Source organism: Phacochoerus africanus, chromosome 15, assembly GCF_016906955.1.
Source record: "Phacochoerus africanus isolate WHEZ1 chromosome 15, ROS_Pafr_v1, whole genome shotgun sequence".
NCBI classification, from domain to species: Eukaryota; Metazoa; Chordata; class Mammalia; order Artiodactyla; family Suidae; genus Phacochoerus; species Phacochoerus africanus.
Window position 1 is genome coordinate 141,422,915 of NC_062558.1, and position 13,732 is coordinate 141,436,646.

General features: G+C 59.7%; 1 protein-coding gene across 3 annotated transcripts in view; it reads left to right on the forward strand.

The window, feature by feature from the left end:
• Nucleotides 1-13,732, forward strand: part of KNDC1 (kinase non-catalytic C-lobe domain containing 1) — a 55,117-nt gene that overhangs the window by 16,989 nt on the left and 24,396 nt on the right. For all 3 annotated transcript variants that reach the window (XM_047761360.1, XM_047761359.1, XM_047761358.1), the window contains exons 4-10: nt 3,761-3,907; nt 4,253-4,370; nt 5,533-6,236; nt 9,045-9,159; nt 9,960-10,031; nt 10,126-10,187; nt 13,179-13,337. In XM_047761360.1, coding sequence (XP_047617316.1) covers nt 3,761-3,907; nt 4,253-4,370; nt 5,533-6,236; nt 9,045-9,159; nt 9,960-10,031; nt 10,126-10,187; nt 13,179-13,337 — 1,377 coding nt within the window. The remainder of the gene's footprint in view (nt 1-3,760; nt 3,908-4,252; nt 4,371-5,532; nt 6,237-9,044; nt 9,160-9,959; nt 10,032-10,125; nt 10,188-13,178; nt 13,338-13,732) is intronic.

A 13,732-nucleotide genomic window follows, 5' to 3' on the forward strand; every position in this document is an offset into this window, starting at 1 on the left:
TCACCATTGAGATGATGTGAGCTGTGAGCTTGTCATAAGTGGCCTTGGCCGTGTTGAGGACAATCCCTTCTCTACCCAATTTGTTGAAAGATTTTAACCATGAAAGGATGCTGAATTTTGCCAGATGCCTTCTCTGCTTCTATTGAAATAATCCTATGATTTATTTCTCTTTACTCTGTTAATGCGGTGAATAACATCTGTTGATTTGCTTATGTCGAAGCATCCTTGCACCCCCGGACAGACCCCACCTGACCATGGTGTATGATCCTTTCAACATACTTTTTTTTTTTTTTATCTTTTTGCCTTTTCTGGGGCCACTCCCACGGCATATGGAGGTTCCCAGGCTAGGGGTCGAATTGGAGCTGCAGCCGCTGGCCTGCACCAGAGCCACAGGAATGCCAGATCCGAGCCGCGTCTTCAGCCTACACCACAGCTCACGGCAATGCCGGGTCCTTAACCCACTGAGCGAGGCCAGGGACCGAACCCGCAATCTCATGGTTCCCAGTCGGATTCGTTAACCACTGAGCCACGACGGGACCTCCGCTTTCAACGTACCTCTGCACTCACTTTGCCGGGATTTCGCTGAGGACTCGTCCACCCGCGTTCGTCAGGGACATATTGGCCTGTGGGTTTCTGGTGCTGTCCTATTCTGGCTTTGATGTCAGCGCGATGCTGGCCTCGCAGAGTGAGTTGGGAGTGTCCCTCCTCTTCAGTTTTGTTGTTGTTGTTGTTGGAAGAATTTGAGAAAGACTAGTATTAATTCTTTAACTAAATGCTTGGTAGAATTTCCCAGTGACCTCATCTAGTCGTGGGCTTTTCTTTGTTGAGAGGTTTTTGATTACTGCGTCAACCTCCTTACTGGTGATAGTCTGTTCAGGTTATCTGTTTATTCAGGTGATATAATTGTGTGTTTCTAGGAATTGATCCGTTTGTCCTAGCTTATCCAATTTGTTGGTGTATGAACAGTGGTCTCTTATGGTCCTTTGTGTTTCCGTCGTATCAGCTGTAATGTCTCTGCCTTTATTTGAAATTTTATTTATCGAGTGCTTTTTTCCTACTTGTCCATCCACAACCGGGACAGAAGTCTGTCTGCCTCTTACCTGATACACAGCTGGGCAAGACCCCTGCCAGGCCCCGTGGCATGTTTTGCTGGATCCACAGCTCCCACAGAGGAGCCTTTGTCCGTAGGCGAATGCCAGGTTGTCGTGAGGGGGATACAAGCTGGGACAGCCGTCTTGCCAACGTCCGAAGTCTTTTATTTTGCATAACATTGGTCCTTCCCAAATTCTTCAGTGTCAGGGCTCTTTCGATAAAATCGCAACCATTTTGGTTTGTTTTTTTGTTTTTTTTTTTTTTGTCTTTTTTTTTTTTTTGCTATTTCTTTGGGCCGCTTCCGCGGCATATGGAGGTTCCCAGGCCAGGGGTCGAATCGGAGCTGTAGCCACCAGCCTACGCCAGAGCCACAGCCACGCGGGATCCGAGCCGCGTCTGCAACCTACACCACAGCTCACAGCAACGCCGGATCGTTAACCCACTGAGCAAGGGCAGGGACCGAACCCGCAACCTCATGGTTCCTAGTCGGATTTGTTAACCACTGCGCCACGACGGGAACTCCTGTTTTTTTTTTTTAATAGGAATGGGGGGAGTTCCCATTGTGGCACAGCAGAAATGGCTTTAACTAGTAACTATGAGGTTGCAGGTTCAATCCCTGGTGGGTTAAGGATCCCGCATTGCTGTGAGCTGTGGTGTAGGTCGCAGACCCGGCTAGGATCTGGCGTTCCTGTGGCTGTGGCGTAGGCCAGCAGCTGTAGCTCCGCTTCGACCCCTAGCCTGGAAACCTCCATATGCCACAGGTGTGGCCCTAAAAAAAAGCAAAAAAAATAAAATAAAATAGGAATGGGGGAATTCGTATATATATTACACAAAATATATGTTTATATCTATTTATGTAAATATATGTTTTATATTTTTATATTTGCATTTTATATAAAATATGTATTTTATGTATTATATTTTTTAATGTTTATGTATTATATATACATATATTTTTTTTTTAGCCAGACAGATGTGAAAATAATCAAACTTTGGGGGGGAAATGAAGGGCCCTTTGTCCTCCAGACATGCAAATGTGCTCTGAAGCCACCATCATTAAAATAGCCCAGTCTGAACAGAGGTCACAGACGCAGACCCATGTAAGCAGAGAAGAGGTCAGCCAGTGCCCGGGGCCCTGCGGAGCCGAGGGCAGCATGGACGAGGGCTCGGGGGACAGAGCGGGCTCTTCTCTAACGATGCCAGGAGGTGGCTCGCCAGCAGCAAGGAGACAAACCAGTCACTCCAGCCTGCCAGCGTAAAGACAGATTCCAAATGGATTAGAGCTGGATGTTTTGACGTAATCAAAATATTGGGAAAACAGCAGTAAATGCTGTTTTTATCCTCTTGGGCTAGGGAAGGTCCTTCTAAGGAGCCAATAAAGAAAAAATTACCCAGTGTCACAAATTAAACATTAGCATTTTTGAACGTCAGAAGACACATGAACAAAGTTAAAAGATAAGTGACAGAGAGAGCATGTGTGTGACACACAGACCAGGGATCAGCCCCTCATGTGCCAGGAGAGCACCCCAAACCGGCAGCAGCTCCACGGAGAAATTCGCAAGCCCATGACAGGGCGTGAGAGGAAAAAGCAAATCAGCAAATAGACGTGAACAGACGGCCGCTCTCATGCATCAACACAGAAATGCAGATCGGCTGGAGACACCAAGGCTGGGGGAGCTGCAGTGGCCGCGCCCTGCGGTAGTGCACGAATGCCCACCGGTCACTCGCGAAGGGTGCCCCTCAGCCGTGACCAAACTGCCGGCGGGTGTAATGTTGTGGGGCTGAGCCTTCGGGAGTGTAAGGGGAACACACAAAGGCGTCCGCGTGAGGACATCAGCCACAGCACTGGTCAGAACTGCCACACATGGGAGCTGCCCTGAGTGGCAAGGGGTGGACCCCACGTGCCAGCTCCCGGGACAGACTTTGGCAGAGAGATGGGTCAGGAGAGAGAAGATGTCTCAGCCTGGTGGCCAGTGGGAACCAAGCGGCCCTAATTGTAGGGCTGCAAGAGCTGGTGGTCCCAGACCTGAGCACGGACTGGGAAGGTGGGCCGGAGGGTCACGTGACAAGCCAGGCAAGCTGTCCTTCACAGGGCGCTGGGCTGCCCAGGGAGAAGGCCAGGCTGGCCGGGATCCCACAACTTGGCCATCTGGGTCTGTCCCAGGATAGGCTGTTGACCCTGGACCTGAGTGGGCGGAGGGCTGGAGGTGGGAGACACACCCCTGGGGACAAGGGAGCATCAGCCTTGGAGAGCCAGCCTCTACTCCTGAGCTGTGCGACCTGCCTCTCTGCAGTCACACAGTCCAGGGCCCTCACCGTCTCCTTCCCGCCTGGCTGTGTGGCCCTGGGCAGGTTCCTGAACCTCTCTGGGCTCAGCTTCCCTTCGGTAAACTGGGGATGATGAAGCCTGACTCCCTGTCCTGGGTTGAAGCCTGACTCCCTGTCCTGGGATGAAGCCTGACTCCCTGTCCTGGGATGGCCTTGGCAGCAGTGGCCCCTCCAGGACCTTCCGAGTGGGGCTGCCCCAGCCGGTATGGGGAGGTGCCACCTCCTCGCCCTTGGCCCCAGAAAGCACAGGTGCGGGTCTCCAGAGCTCGTGGGGACAGATGCTGCCCTGGAAGCAGCGAGGCCACGCCCCACAGCCCTAGCAGGCTCTTTGTTGCCACAGGCTCACATCTACTCCCTGGGGGCCACGCTGAAGGCAGCCCTCGAGTATGTGACGGAGCCCGAGGCCGAGCCCAAGCTGAGCCAAGACCTGGAGGCGCTGCTGGGCCAGATGCAGGCAGAGGACCCAAGGGACCGGCCCGACCTCCAGGTAAGCGGGAAGGCCAACCCCTAGGCGAGACCCGCGCCCCCTACGCACCCCAGGCCCACATGCCCACGCACGCGCTGTGCGTACCCAGGGCCCCCACCAGCCCACTCTGCCCGGCTCCCCCACCCCCACCCCCGCCAGCCCCGGGCCCTGGTGGCCATGCATTTGGTTTAAATGAGGACTTGACTTTTTCATTCTACGTGTCGGCTCTGAGAGGTGTCCCTTACAATTGTCACGGATGGAACAGCACCTGTGGTTTTCCGTCCTCCCTGCACACCGCCCCGATATCCCGCAGGCTAGAGGGGGCGGACGGGGAGGCGGGTCAGGGCTGAGCGCTGGCTCCCGCAGAGCATCGTGGCGCTGTGCGAGGAGAAGCTGCAGCCTGCCTCGTCCTGCCGCCTGTGCCGGAGCCTCTCGGCCGCCGGGAGGAGGGTGCTGTCCATCGAGTCCTTCGGCGCATTCCAAGGTGGGTGCCCGTGCAGACGAGCCTCCGCACGCGGACGTGCCGGCATTGGCGCGATCACGTGCACACGCTCGCACCGGTGCCCGCGCACAGCACGCAGACACCCACACCCACCCGCACAGCAGATGACGCGTGCCCCCACAGCACACACAGAAACACGCATGTGCAAACTCCGCCGCACCTACGGAGACCGCAAACTCCCAGGGCAGGCACACGCACGTCCACACGCAGCACACGCCCCACACGCTCCCCCCACACACAGATACGTGTACAGATGTGCCCACACTCACATGCTCTGACCCGCAGGTGGAGATGAGCAGCAGGTCACCTTGAGACGTGGCTGCCCTCAGGTCTGGTCACGTCTTAGTCTGTGGGCGCTCGCGTGCGTGGCCACTGCTTGTTTCACAGCCACCGCCCTCACGGGCACTTCCTTCCCCAGCACTCAGGCTGTTGCTGAAGCATCTGAGATGTTCGCAGCTCACGAGGCGTGATCTCAGGTGGCATTTTGAACAAATGCCAGCATCTGCTCTGCGCTTGGCTGGCAGCGCCAGTCCGGAGGGCCCTGGGGGGAGACGTGGAGGGCCCCCTCCCCTGCCACGCCAGCGGCATTTCCCACCAAGTGGGTGTTTGCGAAGCTGCAGCACCAGGCGGCAGCTGGTGCGCGTCGAACAGCAGAGGGGGTGTTCACACTGTGGTAGGGGGCTGCAGGCCACCGGGAAGGGCGCGGCTCCCTAGGGCGGCTCGCACAGACACAGGCATGGGGAATACTGCGCTCAGGACCAGGGCGCCTGCAGCCAGATTTAATGTGTTCCTTCGGGGACTATCACTTGTGTAATTATAAGAGTAAAAGGAAGTGGTTTTTTTGGATGAGATGATTAGACAGGCCTCAGGATGCCCTGTGGGAAGCCCATCCTGGAGGGGGGTGGGGGCGGGAGCTTTCCGAGACTCATGCATCGCCTGGAAGATGAGATGAAGGCGGCAAAGGAGGATGTTGCCGGGCTGCTAGTGAGGAAGGGCCCTGGGCCGAGGGTCTGTGTGCTGGGGGTGGGTGTCTCGGGGTCCTGCAGGAGCTGGATTCGCTGGCAGCCATGGGGGTGGGGGTGGGGTCGCAGGGGGAGGCCCTCCTGGCTGTTCCTGGGCAGTAATCACGTCTTGCTTTTGCCAGATGTCAGTGAGAGCACCTGGAGGGGGAGACTCACTCCAAGAAGTGGGGGGCCAAAGAGGCAGCCGGGGGATTGCCCTGCTGACCCAGAGGCCACACCTGCCCCAGAGGGCCCGCCCCAGACCCCAGCCAGAGAAGGCCCAGAGCACCCAAGGACCCTGCCTGCCAAGTCTCTGCTGTCGGCCCCTGTGAGAAACGGTGAAAGCCCCGGCCAGGAGGGGCTGGCCCCAGAGAGGGTGGCCCGCCTCATCCTGGACGCCCAGAGGCCACCAGGTGACCAGGACACGGGCTTCCCGGAGAGAAGCCGCCTGCGGAAAGTGCAGACACTCCCCCGGCTCCCGCCGGATGGCGACGGCCCTGAGACCAGCCCCCTCAGCCTGACGCTGACCAGCGTGGAAACCCAGCTGCCTGCATCGGAATTCTTCCCTCCTGACCCCAAGAAGGCCCTTCCAGAAGGGATAAATGGCCCTTCCAGCTTCCAGCCGCTGTGGCCCAATCGAGAGCAGAGGCTCCAGGAGCAGGGGGCCAGAGGCGAGGGCTGCAGCGAGGAGCGGGGGGCGGGGGTGCCCAGCCGGGGTCCCACGGAGGAGAGACCCCTGCCCAGTTCCGAGGACCCTCGAGATGCAAGCAGAGACCCAAGGACTCCCGAGGCTGATGATGAGATTCGAGCCAGAGCTGGGGAGCCAGGCAGCGCGGCCACGGAGCAGGTGGGTGACCGCAATCGCATGGCCGGGAAGGAGCCTGCGCCCGAGCGCACAGACACGCGCGCACAGACACGCGCGCGGCGCTCCGCAGGCTCAGGTTCTTGACGAGCGCTGGTCATTTTCTGCCGGGAAGGCGGCCTCAGCCTTCACTCCCTTCCTGTGCTGAAGGAAGCTGTGAATACAGCTTGGGTGCCTGCGGTGCCCCAGGCGTGGTCCCCGGGCCGCAGCGCCTCCCCGCGGCCTCCCTGGAGGTGGCACCCGGTCTCCCAGAGCGCAGCGGCCCCTCTAGCCTGCAGCGCCCGCCGGCCTCACCCCTGCGCGAAGCCAGGCGTCTCTGCTGGGTTTAGGTTTTCTTCCCGATTGCGAGCTGCACAGGGAGCAGTCTTCCCGGGGGGCGGGGGAGGGGGGGGAGTCCAGCGGGGCTGTTTCTGGGCGCTGCTTGCCCAGTCCTGGCACTCAGGGGCTCCAGCGACTTCCTCTCGTGACTTTAGGTTAGAAACTGGAATGCGGTTGAGGGTGTCCCCCTGCCAAGCTTGGTCCTCGATTGAAAGCCTCCGGCAAGCATCCTCGTCGGAAGGGTTGGAGTGGGAGAGGGGCTTCTAGGCCCGGGGGCGGGGTCTCCGCGGGAGGGCGTGGCCTCCCCCATGGGGGGCGGGGTCTCGCAGACCTGGCGCTGTCCCCTTGAAGGACAGGGACAGAAAGCCAAGGAGAGGTTGTCAGGACAGCTGAGAGGGACAGAGGACTCCTTCCAGTGTCCTGGAGGTTTGGGATGTTCTCAGTGTGACCATGGGTCACCTGAGTGGCCCGCAGCTCTCAGCCCTCCTGTGGGCAGAAGACAAGTCGCCCAGCGAAGGTGCGTCCCGGAAGCCCCTGGACAGAGCCGCCTGGGGCTCCGCGGCCTGAACCCACGTGTTTCTGTGGGGCAGCGCTGCCTCCACAAGCCTCCTCCCCACCACGCTGTGCTGACCCAGAGGTCAAAGGGGAGGACGGACTCTGATGTATTTTTATTCATATCCTGATAAGCACTTGAGGGTTATTTACATGAAAAGTATGGTTACTTGAAAAGGGAAGTCCAGGAGTTCCCGTTGTGACAGTGAAAATGAATCCAACTAGGAACCATGAGGTTGCGGGTTCGATCCCTGGCCTTGCTCAGTGGGCTAAGGATCTGGCATTGCCGTGAGCGGTGGTGTAGGTCGCAGACGCAGCTCGGATCCCGCGTTGCTGTAGCTGTGGTGGAGGCCGGCAGCTGTAGCTCTGATGAGACCCCTAGCCTGGGAACCTTCATATGCCGCGAGGGCGGCCCTAAAAAAAGAAAAAAAAATTAAAATTTAAAAATAAATAAAAGGGAAGTCCATCCTGGAGATCCCAGCACACCAACACGTGGCGGATGCCCGCGTGCCTTCCATCATCAGCCCAGGGCACCCGGCAGCCTCCCCGAATCCACCCACACGGCCCCATGAATGTACAGGGAGCGCCCACGCACTGGGAGGAAATCTCAGGCTTGAGCCTGGACTCTGCCGCCTTCCAACTCGCCCACCAGCCTCCCGGATGGCCCAGAAAGGGCTGGAGGCCAGGGGCCGCAGTGCGAGGCTGGGTGGTTGCTGAGGGCAGAGCTGACCAGGAGCCCAGCTGTGGTCTCTTTTTTCGGCCGCGCCCACGGTATGTGAAAGCTCCTAGGCCAGGGATTAAGCCCATGACCCAGCAGTGATCCCTCTGGATCCTCAGCCTGCTGTGCCACCCGGGAAGTCCCATGGGCTTAACCACCAGGCTTTCCTGCCCCAAAGGCCTCGCGGGATCAGGGCCCACCCGGACCTTGGCTCCCACACAGGCCGCTGCCTGTTGGGCATCACGCTGCTCCAGAGCCAGGGACCCAGAGCTCCTCTGGGTCTCATCCTGGGTTCATGGCAGCTGCTCCAATCCCACATGTAGCAGGAGGCTTGGCAGGGGGCCTGTGCCACTGGCCAGGCACGGCCTGGGTGAGGCGGGGAGGGAGGTGGGGGCCCAAGGCGGCTGCACCCCCAGCAGGGAGTGAGGTCGGGGGCGAAGACCTTTCCTCTAAACACACTTCTGTGTCCAGGGGTGGTGGCTGAGCCCCCAGGTGGAGAACGCCCTTCCAGCTGAACCCATGCTTCTGACTCAGGGGTTTTTATGCGGGGCGGGGGGGGGGAGTCACCATCATCATTTCCAGAACTCTCTCGTCTTCCCCCTTTAAACACCAGCTCTGCTCAGCCCTAATAACCTCTCCTCGGCCCTCTGTCCCTGTGGACCCGACTGCCCTCAGTCCTTGACGTAAGAGGGATCTGACAGCCTTTGTCCCTCTGTGACGGGCTTATTTCACTGACCACGTGTCAGGGTCCGTGCAGGTTGTAGCACGTGTCAGCGTTTCCTTCCTTTTTAAGGCTGAATGAAGTCCACTGTACGGATGGGCCACGCAGCGCTGAGCCCTCCCCCGGTGGGCACGGGGGTGCTTCCGGCTTTAGCTCTGCTGAGTCGCACTCTGAACACAGACGTGCAAATACGTCCTCACGGCGCTGCTTTTCAGTGGGAATGCGCGTGGACTTGCTGGCTCCCGTGGTGACTCTATACCTCGTTCTTTGAGGAGCCTCCACACTGTTTTCCACGCAGCTGCAGCATTTCTCAGACGGGCCCCCAGCACCTGCCGTTCTGACGCGGGGCCTTCCGGCGGCCTGGGCCCGGAGCGCGGTGTGGGAGGCCCATCCCGCCGCCGTTTTCGAGGTGGCGCTCACCCCGTGCCTGCCTCCTAAATCCCTCCGAGGTGCCCGCCGCCTGACCGTGGCCCCTCCCCCCCAGGACGTCTCCCTTCAGGACCTCCTGTCCAAGCTGGGCCGGCCCTTCAAGGAGTACGAGCTGTGGGCTCTGTCCCACGCGTGCCTCAGCACCCTGCGGACCCTCGGCGAGCACCCAGGTGATGCCCCTCCTGCGGGTCCTGGTCCGGCCTGCCCACCCCCCACATGTCCGGCCGGGCCCAGGGGCTGCATCCACGGCCAGTGCGGGCCGCGTGGACGGCCTGAGGCCAGGCAGGAATGTCCACCCTCTGAGCTGGGGGCAGCCGGGGGTATCTGCTCTGGTCTCAGGATCCAGGGGGTCAGAGGGTTCAAAGTGTGGGCCTTAGAGCAGCGGCCCTGCTGAGGAGGCGCAGGAGCTGTGTGGCGGCCCTCACCACACTCTCTCAGCAGGGGCGACGCTGTCCCCAAGAGGACAAAAAATGGGGGGGGGACATCTTAGTTGTTATGCCGCTTCGTGGCCCCAAAGCTCAGTCCTGTAAGACGGCGTGACTGGGCTCAGGCCACGCTGCCGTTTTAGCGCGTCAGGGGCAGGGAGACACTTCAGCCTGGCTGCCCTCGGTCCCTTGAGCCGCAGGCCCGTGGGGTGCACCCGACCGGCACCCAGCCTCGCCCGCCCCCTCCCACGTCCCTCAGGCCCCGCCTCTTCCTGTAGCTCCTGGCCATTGCCAGCCTGATGCCCCCCGCAGCCTGGACGCAGACGGTGGGGTGAGGGGGAGGCAGCCTGCCGGGGCCTCTCGAGAGGGGGGAGCCAGCACCCCACCCCTGTGCTGCATCCAGCGAGGGCCCCAGTGTCCGGCATCCCCTGATGACCCGGGGTGTGGGGTAGCTGAGAGGGGGCGCCCCACCCCGTGGGCTCTGCAGGCCCTCGGGAGAGCTGGGCCCGGGAGTCCAGCCCCCTGACCCTTGTCTCCTGCTGCAGCCTACCTGTGCCTGGACTCCGTGCTGCTGGCCGAGGATGGGGCCGTGCTGTTCCGGCCACCTCTTGCCAATGGTGCGTAAGTGGCTCAGCCTCAGGGCCGTGCTCCAGCACTGATGGCCGAGGCTGAAGGGGAAGCTCAGCTGGGGTCCGGGGTTTTCTCTCCCAGGTGCTTACAACTCGTTCTTTCTGGCCCCCGAGGTTGCAGAGCAGAAGCTGGTGACGGAAAAGGTACCTGGGCCCTGCCTGTCCCTCCCCATCGCCCCCCACCCCCCCCCCCCCCCCGCCATGCCCACTCCCTTCGTCCAGACGCTGAGGGGCGGGGGTTGAGGGGAGAGGTCGGGTCAGCGTCAGGACTCAGCAGAGTCTGGGTAGCTCTAACGCAGCCCCGTGGCCTGGGCAGCCTCTGCCTGGCAGGTGCCTCCCGGGGGGTGACAGAGCTGTGGCTCCGGCCGTGTCAGCTCAGAGGGACTTGTGCGTGGACGGCTCTGGGCACCGCGTGCTGGGTCGTTAAGAGCCCACGGTTAAATTTTCAGGGATGTTTGCAGGCGCGTGTCAAATGAAGCCATTATTAAAACTAGAAAAGTACAAACTTACCACCAATTATGCTCAAGAACAAGGTGGAGCTTCTGCTTCTGGGAGGGCAGAGGAGACGTAAGTTCCCTGCTCCCCCGACAGAGCTCACCTGGGAACCCTCCTGCCATCTGAAAGTGTGACAGGATGGGCAGGTGGGGGACGGAGGCCTGGCCGGGGGCCTTTGCCCGAGGTGTGGATGGTCCGAGAGCTGCAGGCGTTGTTGCCACTTTGCACGTGGAGGACAAAGAAGCTGCAGCTGAGAAACACCAGCAGCACAGCCAAGCCCTGCAGAAGCCCACACTCTGGAGCCAGCGCTCCGGACAAAGGAAGGCGGCCTCCGGGGCCTTGGGGGGTGCTGTCGGAGAAGGCTGAGCACCCCCAGCCTGTAATGGGGACCCCCACCAGTCAGTGGGAAGTGGCCCTCCCAGCGTAGGGGGGTGTAAGAGCGGCCTCAGAAAGAGTCAGCACTTCCAGAGTTGTCCAGCAGTAATGAGGCCGCCCGCCCCCGCCAAAAAACATCACTCAAAAAAAGGAAATACTTGGGAGTTCCCGTTGTGGATCAGTGGTTATCGAACCCAACTAGCATCCATGAAGACTCGGGTTCGATCCCTAGCCTCGCGCAGTGGGTTAAGGATCTGGTGTTGCTATGAGCTGTGGTGTAGGTCGCAGATGCGGCTCGGATCCTGCGTTGCTGTGGCTCCGGCGGAGGCCGGATTGGACCCCTGGCCTGGGAACCTCCATGTGCTGTGGGTGCGGCCCTAAAAGACAAAAAGACAAAAAAAAAAAAAGAAATGCTAAGGTGTAAGTCTAGCAAGAGTGTGCTGAAAGCTAAAGAAGAGAAGTCTCAGCTCAGTGATCTGAGCTTCTCCCTCCAGAATCAAGAAGAAGAGCCCAGCAGAGACCCGAAGCAGAAAGAAGCAGTGATGGTGAAGCAGAAAAGCCGTGAGGAGATCAATGGCATGAAGGTCTGTTTCCCGGAAAAGACCAATAAAATTAACAAACTTCTAGCAAAACTGACCGGGCAGAAAGAGAAGGACGCCGCAGTCACCGATGCCAGGAAGGACCCGGCGGAAGTGGCACAGACCCTGCGGGCGGCAGAGGAGTGGTGGCACCACGGACAGCTCCGCACCCAGAAATTCACTCTGACGAGACGCACCGGTGCTTTAAAACACGCACTGCCGCAGCTCACCCAACCTGACATAGATCTTTGAACGGCCCTGTAACTATTGAGAAGATTGACTTGGCAATTTTTAAACTCTCAAAAATCACTCTCTAGGCCAGCATGGTTTCCCTGGGGTGGCGTACCAAATATTTAAAGAAGAATCATCACCAGTTCTACACAATCTTTTACAGAAAACAGAAGCAAACACTCCCAGTCCATTTTATGAAGCTAATAGTACCCTGAGAGCAAAGCCAGACGACGCCAGTATTAAAAAGACCAATATCCTTCGTAAATACATAAGGCAAAAATCCTTTTAACAAGGGCGTTCCCGTTAGGACTCAGCAGTAGCAAACCTGACTAGCACCCGTGACGATGCAGGGTCAACCCCGACCTCACTCGGTAGGTTAAGGATCTGTTCTTGCCACGAGCTGCAGTGTAGGTCGTAGACGAGTGTCAGCTCCGGCGTTGCCGTGGCTGAGCTGTAGGCTGGCAGCTGCAGCTCTGCGTCACCTCCTAGCCTGGGAATTTCCATAGGCCACGGGTGCAGCCCTAAAAGGAAAAAAAAATCCTTAACAAGGTATATGCAAATAGAATTCAGCAATATATGAAAGCAATCGTACACCATAACCCAGCAGGGTTTATTCTAGGGATATAAGGCTGATTCAGTATTTGAAAATCAGGACTTCCCGTCAGCGGAAATGAAGCCAACTAGGAGCCGTGAGGTTGAGGGTTGATCCCTGGCCTCGCTCAGTGGGTTGAGGATCCGACGCTGCCATGAGCCCTGGTGTAGGTGTCTCCCCGCCCCCTTCACCGCCCCCCTCGGCAGCTTGAAGCCGGGCAGGAGCCGTCACACCACGGAAATCAGCAAATGCTCAAACCAGGGTTGAGTCTCGTTCTGTCAACTGAGTCCACTTAGACGTGGCGGGGCAACATGAATGATTAAAGCGCCAAGTGTGTCCTGTCGGTACAAAGGCTCCAGGAAACCCCTGCAGGGTCTCAGCCACTGTCGCCCGACTCGGAGCCGCGGCCAGGTTCCCCTTTCTTTGGCTTATGGAGATAAGCGGGGGGGCCCCACCACGCGGGCCGATCTCCAGGAGGGCGTTGGGCGGGAAGCAGTGGACCCGGCGGGCCTGCAGGAGAGCGTCGCCCCTTTCATCATGAGTCTCCGGTGCGTGTGGCACATGCTCCATGTCAGCAGGTTGTGTGACGAACCGCTCTGCGTACCAAGAGGCCCACGTTTTTGCTCAGGGAGCCTGCTGTCCACCACTTAGCAGCACAGCGGTATCTCGGGGACTCCTGGCCTCTGGCTGCCCGAGGTGCCACCCTCGCCCTCGGGAAGAGAGGGAACTGGGGAGGTCCAGGCGAGGGCTTGGACCTGCGGGCACCATAGATTCCAGGCTCAGGGTCTGTGGCGGGGCCTCCAGGCCCAGGGGGGCAAGGGGGTCTCTGAGCACGGCTGGCCCTCCCTCCCCTCCTCCACCCAGGCCTCCGTGTACTGTGTGGCCGCGGTCCTGTGGACGGCAGCCAAGTTCAGCCTGCCCCGAGACCACAAGCTGGCCCTGCCACGTAGGCTCAAGACCCTCCTCTTGGACATGGCCAGACGCAGCACCCAGGAGCGGCCGTCTGCCGCCGAGGCCATCAAGGTAACTGCGCAGCAGGGGGCCCGGCCTGAGGTCCAGGACCCGGGCGGGGCCTGTGGGGCAGAGGGGCCGGGACCGCTGCCGTTGGGCCAGGAAGGGCAAGGGTTTCATCTGCGGACAAGCGGCGAGCGTCTGCGGCTCAGCAGCCAGCTTCCCCCACCGTCCCGAGCCTCCACCGGCAGAGAGGGAGTGGGGGTGTCGTGGGCCCAGCTCTGGCCCCTGCCCTGAGCCCCACCAGAGGGGAGCAGGCATCCCTCACCCCTCTGAGGGTCCTCCAGGCTGAATCAGGGGGAGCCCGGCATCCCTGTTACACAGCTGAGGGCGGCCAGGAGGGACAGCTGGAGACTGAAGTTCATCACAGGCCCCCACAGAGGGGCGCACGCGGCTCCCCAAGAAGG